This window comes from Colossoma macropomum, unplaced genomic scaffold, assembly GCF_904425465.1.
Source record: "Colossoma macropomum unplaced genomic scaffold, Colossoma_macropomum, whole genome shotgun sequence".
In the NCBI taxonomy this organism is placed as follows: Eukaryota; Metazoa; Chordata; class Actinopteri; order Characiformes; family Serrasalmidae; genus Colossoma; species Colossoma macropomum.
Window position 1 is genome coordinate 16,478,404 of NW_023494805.1, and position 16,300 is coordinate 16,494,703.

The 16,300-nt window shown below is 37.6% G+C and overlaps 2 protein-coding genes across 7 annotated transcripts; one reads left to right on the plus strand and one right to left on the minus strand.

The window, feature by feature from the left end:
• The first annotated feature begins 123 nt into the window (after positions 1-123).
• Positions 124-7,296, plus strand: snapc2 (small nuclear RNA activating complex, polypeptide 2). 6 transcript variants are annotated; one of them, XM_036597501.1, is made up of 6 exons: positions 163-248; positions 1,456-1,509; positions 2,124-2,332; positions 3,177-3,350; positions 3,824-4,457; positions 6,245-7,296. In XM_036597501.1, the coding sequence occupies exons 3-6, from the start codon at positions 2,129-2,131 to the stop codon at positions 6,679-6,681; spliced, it is 1,449 nt and encodes a 482-aa protein (XP_036453394.1). In that variant the 5' UTR covers positions 163-248; positions 1,456-1,509; positions 2,124-2,128; the 3' UTR covers positions 6,682-7,296. The 6 variants fall into 6 exon arrangements, with proteins under 6 accessions (XP_036453393.1, XP_036453394.1, XP_036453391.1 ...); XM_036597498.1 differs by having other exon boundaries at positions 2,083-2,332; positions 6,245-7,295; XM_036597500.1 differs by lacking the exon at positions 1,456-1,509 and having other exon boundaries at positions 124-248; positions 6,245-7,295.
• A 1,577-nt stretch (positions 7,297-8,873) lies between these two features.
• Positions 8,874-15,612, minus strand: muc3a (mucin 3A, cell surface associated). Its single transcript, XM_036596152.1, has 11 exons — positions 15,058-15,612; positions 14,400-14,515; positions 14,174-14,235; positions 13,978-14,046; positions 10,886-10,998; positions 10,715-10,777; positions 10,441-10,615; positions 9,921-10,082; positions 9,668-9,759; positions 9,262-9,413; positions 8,874-8,990 (listed from the first exon to the last, which is right to left on the minus strand). Exons 1-11 carry the CDS (start codon positions 15,296-15,298, stop codon positions 8,946-8,948), a joined length of 1,290 nt encoding a protein of 429 aa, XP_036452045.1. The 5' UTR covers positions 15,299-15,612; the 3' UTR covers positions 8,874-8,945.
• Positions 15,613-16,300: the final 688 nt, after the last annotated feature.

Genomic DNA, 16,300 nt, shown 5'->3' on the forward strand with positions numbered 1-16,300 from the left:
AAGAACCATTGAAGAATCAACCTTTTCAGTGTGTAGTATAATTACTGACTTATTCTCCACCCCTGGTGGCCGTTTGGTGCATGTTTCACTCAGCTCTGTTGCGACACCTCCACCAAACGCGGTCTAGCTCCGCACTTTTTGGTCTTTCTGTCGACCCGTTGCAAAATATTTGCATGCGGCAGGAACCGTGAGCAGCAGCGGGCAGTTATTTTGAAGTGACTACAGTGGAGCAGTTCATGGCCTCGAAGGTAAGATCTGACCTGAGAATGGCTCGGAGCAGTCTTACATGCTGGACTGCGCTGCTGGACTGACGGACACAGTATAACAAAGTCGCGTGACTTCTCTACTGCAACGGTGTGTTAGCTAGGTTAGCTAACTGACTTAGCTAGCTTAGCTTACTAGGCAACGAGTTTTTAGCGTAGTTAGCTAGCTAGCTAACGTATAGTACTATGCTACTTCTAACTACTTATATGTAAACTAGTTCAGATTTAAGGCTTTTTTCCTGGAGGGACACGTTGTTGTTAGTTCGCGTCGCATCTGCTGTGCTTTAGTTCTCGTCAGTTTGCTTCTTGTTGACCCAGACTGTTCAACTGGTGATGCGCAAGGATAATGTAAATGTGAGCTGTGTAGGGTCTTAATGTCTTAATGCCCAGGTGATGATCACCTGAGTCATGAATGATGAAGGAAAGCCATGGGAGAATGATTGGGTAATCTAGAGCGACCACTAAGACCTTATTTTTTGTTTGCATCATCATTAACAAAACCATAAAAGTGAAGAATACATTTCTGCTGTCCTGCTTTAGGCCGCTTATTTAGCTCTATTATATACAGTATTAGTGATAATGTAATGTAATTCATTCAGAATGCTCCGTTCTGGGAAAATCTGTCAAGTCACTGTTGTTCACACAGGAACCCGGCGTCTTAATTGTTTAATTCCTCTGAAAGATACGACGTAGAAATCTATTACATTAAATAGATATGAATAAGCCTCTTGATGCCTGAGTGCCTGATTGTTATATATATTGTTGCTGTCCAGTGAAAAATATATATTTCCATTTTGTGCTACTTTTCTGCATCATTTGAGCTCAGTAGCTGGACTTTACATTGTGTGGAAATGTCATGATGATTGGGCCAATAGAAATGCTCCAAAATTGCTTAGAATAAAATCTCTTTACATAAACTTGCATTAAAAGTAAATGAGGTTACTATTTTGGAGATACTTGCTTATTTGAACAGCATATATATATATATATATATATACAAAAATACACACACACACACACGTACAGCATGTTGTAAGACAAAATATTACCTAAAGGAATAAAAGAAAAAAAAACTGTATTAGATTTACCACCATTTTACCATTGCCAACATTTCATGTGAAAGCTCAGAAGACACATGCAGGTCCTGTCATGGTTTTGGGTACTAAATAAAATGCCTATATTTGTGTTGTAGACATAGTGACCCTTATTGTATCACCACTATACCACTATAAAGAAATCAGAGTTGGTAAGTTCTACAATAAACCATTTCACACTAAACACTACTGCAGGAGCTGTACCTACCTTATGGTTGTTTTGTATAAGTTATATGTTTTGGGTGATTTATGTGAACTGCTGCTGCAACACTGCATTTTTCCTTTGGGGATCAATAATGTGCTCTATCTATCTAGCTATGAAACCAATCCAAATGACCGTGTTCACATCTCAGCAATTGATTTGTGCTGAAATTTTGGAAGATTGGTGGAATTTCTCTGTAAGGAACTTACTTAGCACATGTTTAGTAAATGCTTTATATGTCAGGGTGTACCAACTTGCTCATAAGTCATTGGAGCGCCAAAAATTGTATCTTTAGATGTACACATAAAATCTATTTTTTAAATGTTTCAGTATTTTTGTTTTTAGAACTTTTGATTTTTGTTCCATCAGCCCAGTCAAAATGTTTCCTTTCTGAGTTCTTCACCCATTATTGATTTAAAAATTAAGTTAAAATAGATTTTATAGTTACTGCTGTGTCCTGCAATGTATCTGTATTGTACAATGCACTTACTTTTTCAATTCCTTCATCATGGTTAATTTGCAGTTTGTCAAGATCGTGACGTGAACAGATCGTCTGTATTCCAGGCACCATGAAGCCTCCTTCTCGTCATCGGATTGCGCCATCACAGTTTTTGCCCTTGAAAAGGACTGAGTCAACTCGCAGGTTCTTTCTTGGGTGGAAAAAGCAAGAGAAACGGAACCTTCTACATGGCCTGAAACAGCAACAGAGGTTAAATTCAGAGCTGGACCTGTTGGAGCTTCGAAAGAAAGTGCCCAAACGTACTCTGCTTGAGGTATGTGAGCATGCTAAATGAACATCCTCAGTGTATCCCTGATCAAGCCTGGTATAGACCAGAGTGTATCTCCTCCCACATATTCAGTCAGGTATTCCAGCTGGCAGGCAAAACTAAGTCAAGATGGGGTTTACCTGGCCACTTTTGGTACTTGCAGCCATGCTCTACATGACTACTCTATTTAAAAAAGGGAATCAGCAGTGAATAGTATGATAAAGAAATCAATGTAAGGTGTTAATTGGCATTACATTTTTTAAATATGATACTCTCTCAATTATTTGCTTTTTTGTTTTAGGACTTTTACAAAAATTAATTCTGGTTGGTGTAGTTTTTTTTTAGCTTTAAGGCGGACATGCAACTGGTGTTATAGGCAAACAGTTACTTCTAACTGTAACTGTAAATGGAGCAGGGGATTTACAAAGAGAAAACATGCACATATTGCTGTACTAATACTAACAAAGCGGATGCAGAATTTGCAGCTATAGCTATCAAGGTGACCTTTTCCTTTGGTAAAACCTGGACTTATTACCCATGAAAAGTTTCTTTTTTTGTTTTTTTGTAAATATAGCTTTGTGTGGAGTTATTGGGCTAACAAGTGGCTGAAAACATCATTAAAACCTGTGGCATTTCGAAGCACTTAAAAATCATTAAATTGAATTTGTTGATATCTGCAGATACCCTGTGAGGGCAATACATGTAAGATTAAACTAGTGGTTTAGTACAATGCCACTGTATTTTATGTAGTACAAGCTAACTTTTGTGCATGTGAATGTTTTAGCCTGCAAATCAATCAAAATTGTTGTCCCAGTAATGGAAATGTACAGTGTGCTATGTATTCTTTTAGATTCAGAATCTGATAAAGTATTTGAGGACACGAGTGGTGTGGCGAGTGCATCAGCAAGTCCAAAAACAGAAGGGTGAGGAACGGAGGACCAAAGCACCGATTGAAATATGGGCAGAACTGGCGGAGAAAATGGCTGGCATCCATGAGGAAACAATATCCTCTGCCTTTTCTCAAGTATGTAAACAACATTCTCACATGAAAAAAATTGACATTTGGAGTTATTCTCTGGTTGTTGTTTTTTTTCTATTACAAATGTGTTAATTTAAGTAAATCTTTTTGATCTTGTGATTATTCCATGTAACTTGGATTGATGTAATGAAGAGACAGTGTTCATGGTCTAATCCTATAGTGGACACCAAGAAGACTGACCAAACTCTGTACCACTTTAGGTTTAAATGTGTTGTATGCTATACAGTTTATGTTTGACATTGTGGCATATCATTTTTAGGGACCCAATATTATTACTCAACATTTAAACAGATACTCCTTGTCCTTGTAAATTTCGTTTACATTCGACAGCATTGAAAACATGTGTATCAAGTTATGCTACACACGTAAGAATAACCCAAATGTGTATTGTACTGTCTCATTGTGTATATGTATAAAGACAAACTTGAATTTAATTGAATTGATATCTCTATCATCAGATGCTCGTGATTGCTGCCACAGAGCCTTGCAGCCGACAACACTCGGATCCCCCACGTTTCTGCAACATTCTGAGCCCTGCAGCCAACCACCCAAGCACTGTACCAATGAGGCCCACATCTAGATCACACTCTGAATCTGAACTGCCTGCTAGTCCTTCTCCTGTGACAGTCCAACCTGGTGGAACCTGTAAACCCCCCTCTCAGTCACCTGGAAATGATGGAACTTCGAGCCTCTCTGGCATAAGCACAATGGGAACATCCTCCCTCATTCAGCCCTCCTCCATTTCCAGCATTGAGGAGGGTTCAGATTGTGCACAGCCAAGCAGTAATGTGGCAGGTCAAGCGTCAGAAAAGCCATCCACCCCCAGTGCGCCCAAATCAGACCTCTGTCAGCTTACAAGCAGCCAGAATCATACAGTCTCAAAACCAACACCACCAGTGCCCACTACAACTGCTGCATCTACAGCTTCAGTCTCACTCTCATCAAGCTCTAATCAGTTGGATAAGCAGGATGAAAGACAGTCTGAGCAGCCCAGATCAATGAGGATGAAGTATACAATAGATTTTGAGAAGATTTACCAATTTATGAGTGACATTAACTCACAAAACCACAGTCTGACTCTTACTGCAATGGGTAAGTATTCTTCACTGATTTTGTTGTCTTATCATGTATTGGTATTATCTTTAACTGTTATTTAAAACTAGCTACCTAATTAATTATTTTTATAATGACACTAATTTGCTCAAAATGTTTAATATCCTTTATCATAGATTAAGCAGTCACAAGAGGTTTTACATATATTACACTAATTCACCTGTTAACCTACCTTATATTGGCCAGTTTATCATGTACACTTACATAGATAGATAGATGTACCTGATATACTTTTACCAGTGCAAACATGCCACTGCCACGCTGATGTCACCATCTTAAGAATCCACTATCCAAATAATCAAGGCTAGCCTGAATAATTTGAAGGATCCAGTATTTGTTGGCTATTTTGTTAATAGTTTCTCTATTTAGTGTTGGGAAGCTTCACCTTTTTAGGTGAACCACAAAACTTCGAAAAAACAAAAGTTTTTCAACAAAAAAAGCTTTTTAAAGATACATGATATGCCACAGTTTAGTTTTTCTGAGGTCTGATCTCTTGGAACTGACAAAAACAACTGTAAATATCACATTTAAAAAATACTATCAAAACTATGAGGAAAAAAATATTTTTATTCAACATTTGACCTACAGTGCTACACTAATTCCATTTAAACATTCCTGAACATGCGCTTTTTGAAATGAAACATGCAGTTGTTCTAGACATACTAACAGTATTCACAATATGATCAGAAAAGCATATTGTGACATAATTTATCATAAAAACAATAAATATTGTCCAAAATACTGCCCTAACTCAGCGTTAACTTTCCTAAAAGACAGCCAAACACAAGGGATCCATTTCTAAACACTCATTTTTTTAATTCTACATAATTTGAGCACAGCAGCTTTTTATACCTTTATATTAACACAGTTTGTCTCGGAGAACATGGACAAAATTGTTGTCTGCTTGCAGATATTTGTTTCAGGTGTGTTGTGTTCAGGTGTGGTACGTGTTCTAGTTGTGCTGTCGTCCTCTCAAAACGTAGTCCCAAACACCACTAGTTACACGGTTGACTATTAACAGTTAATCAAATAATTATTTACATCACCAGTTATTGTTAATTCATGAAAAATGAAACTTTTCCATACTTTATAGCTGGTTTTATTCAATGCATCCACGATACTCACAACACAACAAACAGCACCACTTTCCACAGGCTCATTGAAGTTTAAAGAGAAAAGAAATCATGTGTAGGAAGACTTTACACCATTGGACAATAAGAAAAAATGCTCAATGCAAAATATGCAGTAAGATGGTGTGTCTTGGAGGCACGACACATTTGATGAATCATCTCAAATATGTAAGTAAGAATAGCAGTCCTTATCTGGTACACAGATGATATCCGTTCATGTAACCACCTAAATCGTCACTTGGACATATTTTGACCAGCAGTAACAAGCAAGCTTAAAATTATAGTTAATTGTGAAGCATAAATATTGTTTTAAGGGTGATTTTGAGAATGAATATTCTGGTTCATTAATACCAATTTGAAGCTTGTAAAATGCTGTTTGGCCAGCCCTACAAATAATATCCATTTTCTGCTGGTGGATAGGGCAGAGGAGGACCGATAAATTGTACATAGCTACAGATGGGCTACAGTCATTATTTGCATACTATTGCTGTCAGTATTGCATATCTGTATGGTGTACCTGATAAGTAATGTAAGGTAATGTAAGATAACGTAAGGTAGTACCTAAGGAACTGTCAAATATAAGAGTATATATTACTGTACTATTGTAATGAAAAATTGTCATTTTACTATCCTCAGAGAGTGCAGTGCTTTTGGACTTGTTGATGTCTTTGCCTGAAGAGCTCCCCTTGCTTGACTGTAAGGAATTGCAGCATCATCTCCTTCAGGTACACACACGTCTGACCACACCTCCTGTGAATGCAGTCTCCATTCCCAGGACTGACCAGAGACCTGCGCCTGCTGAGCCAGTCACAGCTGGCATAACAAAACAGACTGCTACAGTTGATCAACGTGCTAAATGTGCAACCGGACAGAATGTTCAGAAGGAAGGTGATTCAAATTTAGTGTCAAAACAAGGGAATTCTGCTGGATTACCAGTGTCTGAAGGTGAAGGCTCTAGCCAGTCATCTGCAGTCAACCCTCCAAAAGATGGAGGAAATTGGGCAGAAGCTGGCCTGTGTCCGCTAAATCCGTTCATGGTACCAATAGCACTGCTTAAACGGCAGGAGTCTTAGGGTAGTGTTTATTTATTTCTGGCTTTCAGGAACTATGAGGCTGAGGATGCTTATCTTACAATAATTGTATTCCAGTATTCCACTCAAAGATAGTGCACTGCTTGCCCTGTTGGAAGTGTTAAAACTTTTATTACCAAATTGGTTTAAATCAATTTAAAAAATGTTCCCTTTTTTAGATGAGAATTTATAATAGAGATTCACAATAAATCTGTTAAATGCAGTGACATGGATACATTTTTATCACATGGTATTTCAATACAAATTGCTGTGTAATAGTGTTTCTAATGCTAGGGCAGGTGTTCTCGAGGTTCTTAATCAAATCCTTAAGATCCCCATCTTCTCTTGCACCAGACACACCTGAACTAGATAATATCCAGCTGCAGATCTCTTACTGATTTGACTCTGCTACTTTTGTCACTGACACACAAAAACTGTGAACTGGCTTCAGGTTCTTGAGGAATGTATTGTGAATCGGTATACTAATACATTGTTGTCAGTCTTCAGCACAGTGGTGCATTGTGTTTCTGTTCACTTGGCTAATGTGTGTTCTACCAACCGTGCATCATAGGTTGTAGGCATTGTTTGAATTTTGTAGAGTTATATTTTTGCTTTATCAAATAAATTTTTTTTCATTTTGTTTGTGAATAACGTTTGTTCTTTGAATTAAATATGCCAAGGTGGTTCAGTGTCTGTGTTAGGCTTAGATATGTAAACAATTCAGTTTAATTTTGATTCTTTAGAAACAGGTCTGTTTATCAGCAAATCTCAAATGTCATTGCAATTCAGTTAGTTCAACATTGACATTCTTAAGAATTATGTTGAATACACTCAATATACAAATGTGACTGTAGGAATAAGCAGCATGTAGACAACAAAAACAGTATCCCAGCCCTTTTCCCCTTATATATCTTTCTCCCATACTTATTGCCGATTTCCACTCACTAACTACAGGCAGGGGACAATTAAAGGAAAATGTGTATAAATGAAAGAAGAAATATAATAAGTGCAGATGCCTCCAGACTGGTGTACTTTGCATTTTGCTCTCATGCTTTGGGTCCACTTTTCTAGTTCAAGGGAAGGGTCACTGCACATGAATATAATCACCTTTGTCCTATGATGAAACATTTCTGTCCTGATGGGAGTGGTCTCTTCTGGCATAACAGTGCCCTCATACAAAGCACAAGCGTTCACTGAACGATTTGATGAGTAGGAAAATGATATAAATCGTGCATTGACTTTTGCAGTCACCAGGTCTCAACATAACTGAGCACCTATGGGAGATTTTAGACTTGGATATTGGACGGCGCTCTTCACCACCATTATCAAAACTGGACGTTTTCTTCAGGACACATGAAGGTGTATCAGCTTGTATTATCCATGCTTGGTTCCAGTGTGAATTATGTGTCATGCCTGGTGTCATGTGTACACACTGCATGAGCAGGCTCTAAACAGTTTGTTGACAAAGAAAATGTTGTGAAGTTAAAGTCACTGTAACGTTATTGGCTACTTAGACTGTAAACTTTGCAGTTGTCACATAACAAGGACACAGAGTGCCATTGCTGCGAAGCACCACAACCTATTCGAGTGCTAATAGCACCCTCTTGTGGACAGTATTTAGTCAGCTGAATGTGAGTGATTTACAAGCCAGGTGAATGAGATGCTTCACACATGTAAAGAAAAAAAAGGTTTTTATTGATCAGATAAAAAGGCATGTAATATTAAGTATCATCTAGTGTTTTTACAATTCTTTTTTATGAATTGGGCACAAAGATTGCATGTCCATATGATATTCATGGAGTTAAAACCTTTACTGCAAATGTGTACATGAAAATGAATGCAAACTGAGCCTATGGAGGAGGAGGAAGTACTTTACATTCTCTGAAATCTAAATAATACATTGTTTAAAATACTAAATATCAAAGATATTGTGTAGGTGTTGAATAGGCATGACATAAATAAAGTGAAGTTGAGGATGATATTAAATCACCTTTTAATGTAATAAATACAGTAAAACAAAGAGATGTTTAATTTATTAGTACATAAAATACTCCAAATTCAAAAATGTGTTTGTAGTTCAGGCACTAAATCTGTAATTGTCAATCCACATTTGTATCCTAACAAGATTACATCATATCTAGTGCCCTTTGTTGCTGGTTTTTTAATATTTGGATAAATACATGCTTTACACACTATTTTTATAGTACAGTGGTTATAGTGAGGTATTTTCACTGAATTTGGCCCTGTGGTTTAACTTGCAGAGAATTCTAAACATGAAGAGATCCACGGATTTGAGGTCTGCTGATTCTCACCTGTTGAAAAGGACAGAAATTATTTCTCGTAACACTTTAGTGTGCTGTCTGCACAGCTATTAACACAACTAATATACTTATTTCTATTTTTCTTTGTCAGTTCTTCCTTCTAGCCTTAAAGTACACCAGGTGTGTCCTTTACAGCTTTTTTTCTTTGTTTTTCCTAATTCCAATAGTTGCAGCCATCTTTGCTAGAATCATCAATCTTTTTGGCTACATCCAAAGGAAATTACATTCATTACTTACTTCCCTAGTGTTTAAAGTTACTTACAGGGTGGTTGTTGTGAAGATACCCAGATGGAATTTGTTGCTGTGGTGAAAAAGAAGGTTGTGTGGAAGAGAGCGATCTCTGTGTTCGGTTACTCTGCTGCCTGTAGAAGTTTTCATCTGCATATGCTACATTATCATATGCTAGGCTAGCAGCTGCAAAACAAAGTAATTATTATTCACACCATTATTCACACCACCATTCACTGTGGTCAAAACAATTCCTGATAACAGATATGCTGTTAGCTCTGCTCTGACACAATTATACTTGTTTATGAACCATAGTTATAATGAACTACAACACTGCTCAGAATGCTCAGCTATAGTTTTAAATCATGTCTAAATTAATGCTTTGTTGATGTTTCATGACGAAGTAATATCGTGGTAAGATGCTGTTTACATGTTGGTACCTGAATGAGATGTGCTCGATCTACTCGGCGAGGGCCACTCAAAGTCATCATCTAGCCATTGATTCACTAGATCATCTTTATTGTCCTTATCCCTATGTAAGAGAGTTGGACAGGAGGAAAAAACATGGGACATTTTATCTCCTAAATTTCCAAGTTGTTTTAGTGTACACACATACAAACACATATGAGTTGACAAAATGTGGCACCTATTTTTAATCCTTTAGTATTCAACAGCACACACCAAGCTTCTTACCTTCTTGTTCTCCTTCTGTTGATGAAGACATAGGCTGACAGCACTGCTACTGCTATTACTAAAACCACTGAAACAACCCCTATTCCAGAATAAAGGCCCACTTTGTTAACTTGGAATTTGCAGTCTTCTCCCAGATACCAATTTGCATCTGTGTGAAGGCAACTACAACACAGAAAATGCCATGGTTATGATCGCCGTCCACAGGAATGTTTTCATTGCATTATTTCAACTTCACAGGTTATCTTCACAAGATACATACTAAACAAACTAATGCATGTCTGACTAGAACTGTTGCACCAAGAGTATTTTAAGATAATGTTTACCAGAATGTTCATAATTCATCTTTATGTTAAAGGACGGTCAGCATAAGACCTTTGAAGGATTATTTTTGAAAAACTCAAACACAAGATTTGAGCATTTGTACTTTTCATGCATTTTGATGAGCTGAATGAATGCATATTAGAGTGACAGGAATATGATATTCAGGATTGTTATACTATAAAGAGAAAAAGGTACTCACTAGCAGGCTGGTCCGTGCCTTGAAACCTCACATGTGCCTCTGTTCTCACATAATTTTGGATTAGGATGATTTTGGTGGCATTGGGTCACACATGTCAACTTGCCCGAGATTGTGACGTTAGAATAATACTGCCGGTACTCTTCAGGAAGCACCGCTGTAGTGTTTTCACACAACTCTAACAAAAAAAGTAGATAGCGTGAGATTCATAAATACATCCAAATGCATGTCCCTATTTTTCTTAGCGGCAGATTACACAATATAAATGTAACATTACCTGTTCCATTCAGTTCGGTTCGTGTGACCTCCGCATTAGTAATAGTGAAGTTTAAATGGCAGTCTTGATTGGGGAAAATGAGGTTTCAAGATTTAGATTAAACCAGTAATCTTTCAAGTAATGCCAAAATGAATAATCTGTAAAGTAGATGGCATTGTCAAGACAACCTACCGCTTGAACAGTTCTGAAGTGCTGAAAGAGTTTCGTACACCTGCACAAGGACCTCATCATAGGCAACAATGTCATTTTGAACCTCCACGACGATGTCATGTTTAACATTTACACTGGAAACAAACAAAGGGATACATGGAGGAAAATCATGTCAAATATTAAGTACGACACATTAAGTACTGTTAAATTACAGACACAGCAGCAGATTTACTAAGTTTTTACACTGTTCCTAACTCTGCTTTGGCAATAAACAGTGATTGTCATGATTTTCTAAAAAGTTGTAACAGCCTTCAGCACCTATAATATGACCAACTGCATATGTATTTATAGGAGTTTTCCTCTCAAAGTGATGATAATGAACCTCTGATTTACCAGTGCTGACAGTGACATGGCTGCTACTGTTTTCGCTCAGAGATAGAGAAAAGAGAGTTTGTCAAACACATTTTTTTCTGGAAATTAACTTTGAATGCCTGGCATGTGAGAATATTCTGAATTCATGAAAGGAAATGCACACAAAACTAATTTGCTTTAGTAAAACCATGCTACACCATGCTGCTTCCTAAAACTGGGTATATTTTACAACTATCAAAAAGCAGGTTTTGCTTTAATGATGATCTGACAGTTGTCTTTTCCAAATGATTGTTACAAACACTTTGAAAATTGTTTAGTATTTCCTGCTTTCCTAAAGCTACTTGTTGCATTACCCGTTCATGTATGTATGTGTGAAATGCTGTGGCTTCTGTGTGTGCTGTGGCAGAAATGTCACAGCCATCCTTTGATGCACTGCACGGGAACTAAAAGGTTACATTCAAAATCAGACAGTTTCCAATTGACCTGGGCACGCTCAGTGAAATTAAATAAAGCAATAAGCCCTGAAAGACGCTGCGTTACTGCTATTTTATCATAGGACAGGGTGTTCAAACCTCCTTCCCCAAAATAAAACCCCCTTCCCCATAATAAACCCTGTAATAAAATAGCAGTAACACCCCCCCCCACACACACACACACACACACAACAATCTATGGTTACACCTCAATTCCTACCATACCAGTCATATCACCAGGCACACTAGTTGCATTTCAGCTGCAGTTCAACCAACAGAAACACTAAGCAGCTCAGACACTGATCCCAAGAATGAAGGAACTAGCAGCAAAGAAAAGGTGCCATGTGTCTAGATAAAGCACTTTTTTTTTAAAGACAATGTTTTTTAAAAACAATGGCCAGTTTAGGTTATAGAAATTTTATTAATGAAATAAAAACACAGGCGTTCTCTGACCCGCGGATTTGTTGAGATTTTTTAAATACGGCCTTTCAGTGTTTGAATTTGACACCCTTCCTTTAGAGCGTGGTATCGTTGCCCAGCAACCATGTTCCGCTGAATTAGGAGAACGTTTGGCCGCCCATCACCGTTTACTGCGGACATGTCATGATATTTTTAACCTTTTGTAGTATTATAGTTAATGAACATATCAACATAGCACTGTTTAATGCAAAAAACGTCGTTTATAAGTACTTTTTCGTCACCAAATTACCACTACGAGTCTTACATAGCACCATTACAACGGCACCTCTTTTACCACGTTGGGGCTAAATGTCAAATAATTCCCTGCTCCCTACATAGTGCACTAGCTAGGTAGGAATTTAAATACTGGCTCCTGCACCACAAAGTTACTTAATTTAGCTGAAACGGAAGGTTTTTCAGAGACTCACTCCAAACGGAGTGCTATGGGAAAAAAAGAAACACCGGCGAGATGACTGCGCGAGCGACTATAGAAACCCACAAATGTAACTAGCTAAGTATTTTCTCCGTTAAAAAATACGATAACCATTGCACTGTCCTGGTTTAATGTCATTTCAATGTATCATGGTCATTTTCTTCATAACAACGATAAAAAATGCTAATAGTATGCTAATGTCTAGGTAGCTAGCTAGCGTTAGCTAAATTTCCCGGTCCACCTTAAATAGTCCAGCGGTACGGACGCCTGAAGCGCCAGAACGTAACTGCTGCATCATTTAAGGTAGAACAGGAAAATTTGAACGAGCAGCTGGCGAATAATTTAGCTGACTTCAGCTTCATATCACCAAAGAATTAGGGCTGGACGATACTAAATAATTATCGCATGTAACTCAGTTCCAAGGGGCAAGGTGACCCTCGAAAACAAGGGGTAGGGGTAAAAATAAGAAATGGGATTGGGCCTTCTACAGTGAATCATGTCGTAAGTAGCTACTTAAATTCAATCCTGTGATATTAATGACGGAGTTGTTTAGACTGTTACCTATCCTTTAGCATGTTCGCTAGCTCACCAGCCTAGTCTTAGTTAAGAAAATAAGTATAGCCCCTAACCTAAAACATAAAACGGGTTCTTACTTCATCAGTACGCTCGGTGGTCCAATGCGAGCCGCATTAGGGTGAAAGATCATTATTAACAGCACAAGGATTTTTCGTGGGCCATTAGTACAGAATTAAGTTGTTGTGGGGCGGTCACAGGTGTGCGGATATGGTGTGTTTTACAACGGCTTCTGAAATGGCTCAACCAGATTTTAGGACCGGAACTATCCGTTTTATAAGAGGGATTTTACGGCAGGGAGTTTCCAGATGGAGTCCGCATGGAACTAAAGTTCTGCTCATCTCACCGGCCAAAAATGAATGTGTCTCATAGCAGAAAGTCACAATAATTACTTCTTTTGTGAAATCTCTGCTGTATTATGTTGAAATTATGTATTATTTTCATAATACTTATTGTATTATTTTCATAATGACTTATGTTAATAAAACTTGACGAGTAACATTCTTTTGACTGCCCAATTCAAAGTCCGAGAAAATAAGTCATCATTTTTGACATAATTCACAGTTTGAAGCTGACACAGAGTAATAATAATAATAATAATAATAATAATAATAATAAAAAAACTCTTTTTACCTCTATCTGGTGGAAACAGACTTTTAGACAAAAAGCACATGAGCATCTATGCAAAATTTCGATAGACTGTTGGTAACACCTCTCTTAGTAATTCTGCCTCATAGGTTCTTGAGCAAAATATTTATTTATGAAAGCTCTGAAATGGTTTTATATTCAGATATACAAATCACCTTGTTACAGTTAAGCTTGTCCTCTCAGTCCACCTTCTGTGTCTTCTCTGGCTGATAGGTTCTCCTTTACTGTTTATGGAGAAAAAAAAAAACATGGTTTACAGGATTTTGTTCCTGAACTGTCATAAAACAATCTTTTGTTCATAATATAGTTGTGTAATGTAATCATTTTTGCATATAAAGCCAGCAGATCTACCTGAGTATTATGTTTGTGATATCAACAAAATTCTTGATATTGGTTTTGTAGAAAGGTGTCATCTGTAAAATGTGTACAGACAAGTAAAGCAAGTGAGCTAACCCACAGTATCAGCAACACTAGGTAGAGACTTGGTTACATCTCTCTACACATTTGACATTTCAGAAGATGCCATGAGAAATAATGCATTCATGTTATGGTTGCGAATGCAGTCTTCTAAACTTACCTGGTTTCTGAAGACTGTTACAAAATCTTGGTATTCAGCTGAGGATGTGTTATCGTATTCAGGAAGGTACTGTTTATTCACTTCTACTTCAGCAATGGCTGACCTTTCAATTACATCTAAAACATTAAAAAGATTTGGGAAAAGATTAAACTAGGCAGAACAAATGTGATGTAATTTTTAATACTAAATATACAGAATATAAACTCTAAGATTTAGTTGTTTATCACCAAGAAAACGTAGTTCTCTATCTTATGTCATGTTCATATTAAATTAGCTACCATTGCTTATTTATATTTAAAATATAGCAACACTTCTCATAAAAGACTAATAATTTCCTATGGTAGTCAATGGACTTCATTGCATATGCACCACTGTCTTCGTCAGTTGTAACAACACATGGGTACTCTAGAACAAAGATTGAGAACCACTGTTCTGCAAAGTGAGTATTTTCCCTGCTTGAACACATGCAGATCAACTCAGAAAAAGCTTGGTAATTATCTGATTAAATGAGTGCCTGTTTAAAAGCAGACAAAACACTAAACTGAGCGAAACAGGGATACACTAAGACAGTGACTATATGAACAGACTGGGAAAATATGTAAAAAAAAAACCAAAAAAAACAAAATAAGAATTTTATAAAAGGGATTCTTTAACAGACCTGGAGCTTTGATTTCAGCTGCAACAGTGTTACATATTCTTCCAGTGAAACCAGGGGGGCAGAGACAGTTGTTGTTGGTTGGAGTTCCTCCATTTTCACACTCTAGAGGAGATTTTGTGCTTGCAGTAGTTTGTGTTGTAGTACTAGAAAACACAGCAGTAGTTGTTGAAATAAGAGGACCCTCTGGTGTGATTGTTACTTCTAAATGATCCGTTGTTGTGGAGGAGTCACTGGATGTCATGCCTGTAACTGATGGTGTTGTTTCCAAGACCTCTACTGTTGTTTCTGAATTTGATGTAGTTGTGAGGGGACTAAATGTAGTTCCCTCTAAATCAACTGTGGTCGTGGCAGAGGCACTGGTTGATATGCCTGCATCCAATGTCGTTGTGTATAAGCCCTCTGTTGTTGTGTCTGCATCTGGTGTAGTTGTGAGAGATCTAAACGTAGTTGTCAAGAAAGTGTCTGATGTAGTTGATGGAAAATTGCCTGTAGTTGATTGTGAAACCTCTAGTGTGATCGTAGAGTCAAATGTTACTATCCCTACATCTGGAGTAGTAATTTCAGAGAACTCTGTTGTTTTTCTTGCATCTGATGTAGTTGAAAAGGGGCTTCCTGTGGTAGTTTCTGAACTGTCTATCACAGTGGCAGGAGCAAAAGTTGTTATCCCTGGATATGATGTAGTTGTTTCCAAACTAATTGAAGATGTAGTGAAAAAAACATCTGTGGTGATTTCTGAAATAACTGTTGTATTTGAAGGGTCAACAGTTATCAATTCTGTACCAGGTGTAGTTCCACCTGAGCCCTCCGTTGTTGAGACTACATCCAATGTTGTTGATGCCAAACTCTTGATTGTTGTTTCTGCATCTGATGTAGTCGTGAAAGGCATATACGTGCTTACAGGTGATACAGATGTGGAAGGAATGAATGTTGGTGCTACTGTATCATCTGTTGTACTGGCAGGGTAAGTGGATGATGTGACTGCATCTGCTGTTGTTGGTTCAAAAACAGATACTGTTCTGCCTGTATCATGTGTAGTTGTATTTGTGTCCTCTACTGTTGTTTCTGTTATAATAGGCATCAATGTAGTTGTTTCTGAACCATCTGTTGTGGCAGAGTCAATGGGTGTAGTGACTGAAGCCAGTGTAGTTGTTTCAAAGCCAACTCCTGCTGTTATTGGATCCAAGCCAGTACTTGTAGTGCTTTCATCTGCTGTTGTGCCTGCACCCTGTGTTGTTGGTTTCAA